Genomic DNA, 7779 nt, shown 5'->3' with positions numbered 1-7779 from the left:
TAGTTAACTTCACCCAATAAAACAAAATATGATACAATATGACATGATACAATAAAACAATTAACCAATAAAACAGGGCAGGGCAGGCCTGCCCTGTTTTTTTATATGCATCAAATAAATATGAATGTATTCACATATTTTGAGTGTTCTAAGATCTGTACCCTACATTCAGTAAGCCAGTGGCGAGAAAACGGTGATTGAAGGTTGTTGTAGACGTTGGTGAATAGAGGAAGATGCGACATCAGACAATAGAAACCTTGACAAAGCATGCAAAATGCATTCTGGGATACTTGGTCCACACAAGTCACCTTGCAAGCATCGGTGCGTTTGGTGTTCTTGGCTAGACGCAGACCTCAGAATGGAACAGTACTTGGGCTGCGATTGATGACGTTTCACAAGGCCACAAGAAGACAAGTACAGGCAAGAACGCAGGTTGAGAGAGGGCGCATGTTTTGTTGTAATTTACCCTTTTCTCCAAAGGAATAACACGGCAGTAGCTTTTCAAATAAATTATGGGTCTGTTTAGTCACTAGTCAAATAAATAAACATTGATGATAATGTTGCTACAACAGATTTAAATAAAACCGACCCAACGTAAAAATTATCGGAACAGGAGGTCACTTAGCCGATCTTTGAATTGGGTCCATTTCTGTTAATTATGGAGGCTGGTGTAGAGTAGACCAGTTTCGAACTCTATCTCAGCACAGTTTTGTGTGTCTTTGTGTAGTTGATAGTGTTTCTTTGTAATATTAATGAATATGCTATTGCTCAACTTAACTTTTGATGCAAAGTTAAGTTTTGAAAGGCTAAGGTGGGAGAGGACAACTTCATGTTGTGCCCTGGAGGCAGTCATAACACATTAGTAGAACGACCAGCACTGCTGTGTGTGTCTGTGTGTGTGAGTGTGTGTTAGTGTGTGTGTGCGCCCGTGCATGTATATATAATATGTAGTGTTTTATGATTTTGTGCAGAAACTGTGTAGCATGGCAGTTGTGTTATGACTTTATGGCTACCAAGGTAATACGCCCAGTGGGGGCTGGTTGTGCACTGCTGGTCGGCCTGATGCGCGTCAGTAATGAAAAGCAATCAAAACAGAATGAAGGAACCCAATCCTTGTTAAATTGTCCGAAAGCATCATTTTTTTTAAATTATGTTTTGCTGATGAGGGACTGGATGTTTGGGTGCAAATAGAAAGTGATCATTTTTGCACGTATGGGGTCTGCACTGATTCAGTACTTCCTGTTAGAAGTGCTGATGCCCATATCACATAGCTCAGCCACAAGGGGACTCAAATTGCTTTTTAGCTATTATCTTTGTCCGCGCTCTGATTCAAGTGTAGGGTCATATCGTTGGAATGAAAGTGCTCAAAAAGGCATTTCAACAGGCTGCTGGATAGTGTAGTCTGAAGTTGATCCATCTGTTGCTCAGCTATCGTCAAATAATAACTTTTACTTTGGTCAATTGTGATAAAAGAAAGGCCATTTTATTAAATGTGATTCTATTGTTTTGAAACTAATCTTTTAGAAACTACACACACCCAATTCCTATTTAATTCCAATTAAGCATTCAGAGACGACCTTAAGTACGCCTATCAGACTCATAGTTTATGGACGTTTATTCATACATCATCATACTTTATTTGGGAAATGTCCAAACATAAATAGTTGGTTGACTGCGCACCGCCTGAGAGTAGGCTATAGCTCGCATAATGTTGTAATATAAATACATATAACTGATATTTTTGCGGCAATTCGCCACTATTTGATGCATTGTTTAAATCATTTTTAATACTTGACTCTTCGATTTTACTGAATGGTTTGGTCCAGTCAGGCGGGATAAACTACCACACTTAACTTGAAAGAATAATCCGGCCAGTGAAAGTGATGGGGTGGCTGACGCGTCTCCGGTGCTAAAAGATGCAGGAGATGGAGAGATGAGGGGGATACGTGTTTATTTTTTCTCTCCTCCCCGTGTGACGTAGCAGTCCAGTCCCGTGCACCGCTCCTCGGTCCCGTCTCAACACAAGCAGTTAGTTGTGCGTCGACCAACCGCGCACCACACAACCAGACGAGGCTTGCGCTGCAGCGATCCGCTTTCCTCCTGCACAACCCCCCTACCCCCTTACATACACACACACACACGCACACACTAACGCCGTTTTCAAGGCTTTGGGCTTCTCTTGTCCTGTTATCCACCGCTTTTTCAATAAAATCAACACATCTTTTAAACATAAGAGTACAAAAAGCGAAGAGGAGGCGGCGAGAAAAGAAGAAAGAGAGAGACAGAAGAGGAGAGGAGGTCGTATCGTAGTTCGCCTTGGCCGAATTCGTTCGCGGATCGAGAAGATGCTGATGAGAATAAGCGACGCGTTCACCGTACTTGTTCTGGGGCTGTGCGCCGCCGTGCACACCGGCAAAGGTAAGTGAAGGGCAACTTGCGCTATCTTTCCCCCCGACCCCCAACCCCCAAAGAACCGCAGGGCACTCATCTGTCACTCATCTGTCACTCATCATCGGACGAGGACGCGTGTTCCAACAGCGCGCAGGTGCGCGTAGTTCTGCTGGAACACGCGTCCGAGTACGGTTGTATTGTATCATGCATTGACACGAGCTCTGCTTTATCTGGTTCATCTGAGTCATTTCGTGTTGGAAAAGGTGCAACCATCGTAGTCCATCGCAGCCCGAGCACCGAGGCCACTTTTAACCGGTAAATGCCCACACCATAAAAAGAGCAAAATATAAACTCGGTGTACATTCTGCCTCCTCGCCCACCCTCTGGACACGGTCGAAGGAGCGGTTATGGATACACGCACGCACGCACGCACGCACGCACGCACGCACGCACGCGCGCACGCACACACACACACACACACACACACACACACACACACACACACACACACACACACACACACACACACACACACACACACACACACACACACACACATAAACCTTTCAGATTGTAGATAGCCACATAGTTGGTAATGCACCCACTCGCCCGATTATACTGTCAACTTGGTCAATAGGAATTTTATTTTTGAGAACACAATTCCGTAGTTAGATTAGGATGAGAGAAATGTGTGGATGAATGATGACATCCATCCATGCGTAGCACATGGAACAGGGACACCTGTATTGCTCTGAATATGTTGGCATGGATGGGAGATGCATTCTCTAGATGTAGGCTACATCTGTTCAAACTTCCAGGGAAATTATTTGTATCTAGATGCAAAAACACAATTCATATTCTCCCCTCATTTATGAACGCATTGTGCATATGCTTCTTTTCTTTGGAGTTTCAGTGCTTTGACTTCGTTCCGTGGGGGGAAGGCAGTTTTGTCAAGGTCACACAACACGCCGGCACACACTCATCCTCCCCACCAGACTGACATGTGATCACTGCATCCAGGTGTTGGTACCACAATTATCCCGGTCCAGATGCCATATCTGCTCCAGTCATGTTGCAAGCAGCTTTTCTGCACCCTGCGCAACGGGCAGGCTAATTTTAGAGCTAAGGCCAGTGCCAGCGTTGTCACAGGGAAAGGGTTGGAGGGTGGGGGTGGGGGGGGGGGGGGGGGGGGGTGAGGTACGACGCCCTCCTCTTAGGGTGAGTTTGGCTGCCGGTGCCATGGGTATGAATGCGTGCAGACCTGGCAACAAGTAATGACTGGTGGTCTCCCTGGAGTCCCCCGCCAGCGAGATAACGAGGCGCCCCCCTGTAATGTGTTTGTTGTCTTGGTTCAGCCTCCGGCAAACGGCTTACACCGATGTTCATGCCCACATGATGCGGTGCAGCTGATACCTGATCGGGGGGGGGGGGTAGGGTGTGTCGGAGGAGGGTATGTGCGTTGACGGCGGTGGTACTCTCTGCTGTAGTGGGCGGGGAGACCAATACACACGGTGATAGAACTCAGGCAGAGTGCAACCCTGTCCAAAGGTCATGGTTTTGCTTCATATGCACTTTGCATTGTTTGTTTGTGTGTATGTGTGTGTGTGTGTGTGTGTGTGTGTGTGTGTGTGTGTGTGTGTGTGTGTGTGTGTGTGTGTGTGTGTGTGTGTCTGCGGGTGCACACCAGGGCACACAAGGGAACTGAGCAGGGTGGTGAGAGATAACAGGGTAGACGAGGTGGCAGCCAAGGTGTTTTTTTCCAAATGGAAAAAAACACCTTCTAAGCTGAGAAGTAAACAAATTAATGCCAGTTCAATGGGGTTGGAAATAAGTGCGCACGGCGGGCCTAATTGAGTCCCCGGGGGCCGTGGTTCACCCCCCAGGGGCCGTGGTACAATGTAGCTACATTTGGGTGGGGGGGTTAACGTTGGCACCGTGTGTTTATCGTTTACCCATGGTCTTTCCACCCTCTGCTGTCTTTTCAATCACATTTACATTTAGGGCATTTAGACGCTTTTATCCAAAAAGACTTACAATAAGTACACCTGTCAGAAGAAGAGAAACAATAATACATCGCTGTCGGTACAGTAAGGATGTTCATAGAACCAAGTGCCAAGCACTAACAATCGGTTGGGTAACCCGTTCCCTCTACACAACAAAGATAGCTAGGATAAGATGCTACACAACTAAGTACTATAACTAAACATGACATACAATAAGTGCATACATTAAGTTGGAGGGCGGGGCGGGGAGACTATGCAGAGACTAGGTGAACTCTGAACAGGTGAGTCTTTTTTCGAGTTCCTCCTCTCGCTTGATCAGCAGGGAAACAACATGGACACACTTTTAATCGTTTTCAATTCCAACCCTTTTTTTGTTTTGGTGGGGTTCTTCAGTGTCTTGCGACGGAGTAAGTGGCAGAATGTGTCCAAGTGGAGCGCTGCCAGGCGTCTGCTGAGCCGCCGTTTGAGTGCTTCCTGAAGAACTTTGAAGCGGCACCACCCCTGTCATGTTCCCTCTCACCAATGCTTTATTCCTGGGAAGGGTGGCCATGCAACTTCTTTTAATCACTGTCATCCCCCCAGCCGTCCACCCTGGCTCTGTGTGTCTGTGTGTTGGTGTGTTTTTGTGTGTGTGTGTGTGTGTGTGTGTGTGTGTGTGTGTGTGTGTGTGTGTGTACACGTTTTTTCCATCTTAGTTGCCAATCAGAGCTTAAGGCCATCGCTGTCTGTACACAGCATCTTGTTGCGCTAGGTGCCGAAGTGGGTTGGGTTCTACGTGTGTGTGTGTGCGCGTGTTTGTCCTGGGTGCGCGTGCATGAGACTGATAGGGCGAGGCCAACGTTTGGACAGCCGCCAAGTATGCAGGGACGGCTCGGGTGGCGGTGGCGTTTACAGAGGAGATATTGCTTTTCCTAGATTCATGCCGGTGTTAAAACGCGCTCCCCGCCACCGACCCACATACGAGACGTCTGCGCTCGCCGGCCACATCCTCTGGCAAATGGCTAGAGTGCAGCATCCCATTTCTTTATTTATTTTCTTATTTATTTATTCCGTTTACATTTCTTTCTTTTTTTTCCATTTCTTTTTGCTGGAGCTGCCCGAAGCTCTTCTTTTGTATAATTCCAAGGAATATGAACTCTGAATTTAGATAGCTCATTACCATCGCTGTGTATTTTAATTCACCTTAGTTGCCACGCAGCGCTTTTGCAGGCTTTATTGCTTTCCAGTTACAGTGATTTTTGTTTCTTTGCCATGAACATAGAAATAATTGGTCTACTTCGTCTTTTCTTCTCCGTAAGTCCATGGTGATGTTCTTATTTGCGAAATTGAGATTCACACCATTTAATTGTGTGTGTGTGTGCATGTGCCTCTGTGTGTGTGCCTGTGTGAGTTATCCTGCGTGTGTGTGCAGGTGTGTGTGTGGGGGTATGTGTGGCAGGTGAGCACTCTTCAATTTAGATAGGTGACACAATATTGCTTGGTTATATATCATATCAACAGAGAGAGAAAAGGACTGGAATTTAATACCAGGAGAACTCCAGCTCAGTACACATTGTTGACACCTCCTCTCTGAGCCCCGACCCCACCCCACCTTAAGAGCAGCATCGTACCCCCCATTCGGAGAGGGTAGGGAGAGAGAGGTTGGATAGTTGTTGCACTTCCCTTACTTTGGATCATTGCTCCCTTTTATAATTTGTTGATTTCCTCGCAAATCAATGTGTGTAAGATAGCTGAGTTGTTCATGAGTGGGTGTGTTTTTCTCCATTTGTATTATCAGTTATTTTCTTGTGTGATCCTAATCATGGCAGATGGCGCTATCGGGAAGATTCTTATTCAGATGCTGGTTATCTTGTCATTGCTGTAATTGCAGTGTGTTCGCTTTTAAAACTCCAATGCTCTTAGCTGCTCTGAGTCCATAAATACACAACTATTTGGGTTCTGTTTCATCTGTTGCCTGCTCCAACAACCTTCTAGTATTCTGCGCAGACTACACAACTGTGTAGTGTAATGTTGTCTTTGCGTGTGTGTGTTTGTGTGTATGAGTGTAATGGAGATAGGTGAGAGGGAGTTGAATCTGATGCTGATTTGCAATTTCTCTTTTTCTTATTGTCTTTTACTGCTTGTTCTCCCAGTGCTCATTACTATCCGTATGTAACGTTGCCGTTCGGATTAGCTATTCAGAGAGAGGAAGAGAGACCGAGATGACTGAGAGAGATTCCCTTATCAGTCTAGGTCAGAGTAGCTTTGGCAAGAATGGATGTAGAAGGAATCCCTTGTCTCTGTGCTTTGGTCATTTGGGAAATGGGGATGGGTAGGGCTGGTGTCTAGTAATTCAAATAACCGAGAACTACAGGGGTATTGGAAGTCAGTGATGGGCAGTGTGGCAGGGTGTTTCACTTCCAGCCAAAAGTTCCCGGTGAATTCCCCAATGACTTCTGCCTACCTGTAGGCACACTTGAGCACGGTGCCTTTTTAATGAGCTGTATCTACATTCACAGCACGTCTCTTACGAGCCTATTAGGAGCTTCCCCTGAAAGGAGTAATAGTACAAAATTAAAATTAGTAGTTGGAGAATAAGAAGATGAGGAACATAGCAGAGACTATGAGAGATACTATTGTAAATGAGGGGAGGCTTTCAGCAATAAAAAAGAAAACACAATTTGGGAAAGTTGTTGGTTTCTCTGCAATTTTCGGTCTCTGCTCTGTGAATGTAAGCGGGAAATTTGTCATCCTGTCTGGATTAATGTTCTGGACAATCATTCCCGCCGATAGTGCCCATTTTTATGCCAGTCCTACTTTCATGCGCTCCCTGTCACTCTGCTATCAAGGTTTCGCCACAGACACACACACAATCACACACACACGTGCAAAAACACATACAAAACACACACATAGAACACACACACATGAAGACACGTGCAGACACACAAACACACACAAACACACAGACACACACATACATATACACACACACTCACACACAGAAACACAGTGTCTGACTAGGGATTTGAAACACCTCCTATTTGCTTTTGCTTTCGAGTTTCCTCTTTTCAATGTTCTCTTTTTTCATCCCTTCAATCATTCTATCTCACACACACACATACACACACACACAGGCACACACAGGCACACACAGGCACACACGTGCACACACATGCACAGACACACACACTCAGACACACACACACACACACACACACACACACACACACACACACACACACACACACACACACACACCCACACACACACACACACACACACACACACACACACACACACACACACACACACACACACACACACACACACACACACACACACACACACAATGACAGGCAGACAAACAAGGGCATGCATTCTCACATAGCACTGAGAGGTAAAT

At 45.9% G+C, this 7779-nt stretch overlaps 1 protein-coding gene across 1 annotated transcript in view; it reads left to right on the top strand.

Moving 5' to 3' along the window:
- Positions 1 to 2040: 2040 nt before the first annotated feature.
- Positions 2041 to 7779, top strand: part of LOC115561537 (calsyntenin-2) — a 227159-nt gene continuing 221420 nt past the window's right edge. The window contains exon 1 of the mRNA XM_030381674.1: positions 2041 to 2418. Within this exon, the coding sequence (XP_030237534.1) occupies positions 2346 to 2418 (73 nt within the window). The 5' untranslated portion in view covers positions 2041 to 2345. The remainder of the gene's footprint in view (positions 2419 to 7779) is intronic.

The sequence above is a fragment of the Gadus morhua genome, chromosome 16 (genome assembly GCF_902167405.1).
Source record: "Gadus morhua chromosome 16, gadMor3.0, whole genome shotgun sequence".
Lineage (NCBI taxonomy): Eukaryota > Metazoa > Chordata > Actinopteri > Gadiformes > Gadidae > Gadus > Gadus morhua.
Note: the sequence above shows the minus strand (reverse complement) of the source record. Positions and strands in the feature narration are given on the sequence as shown.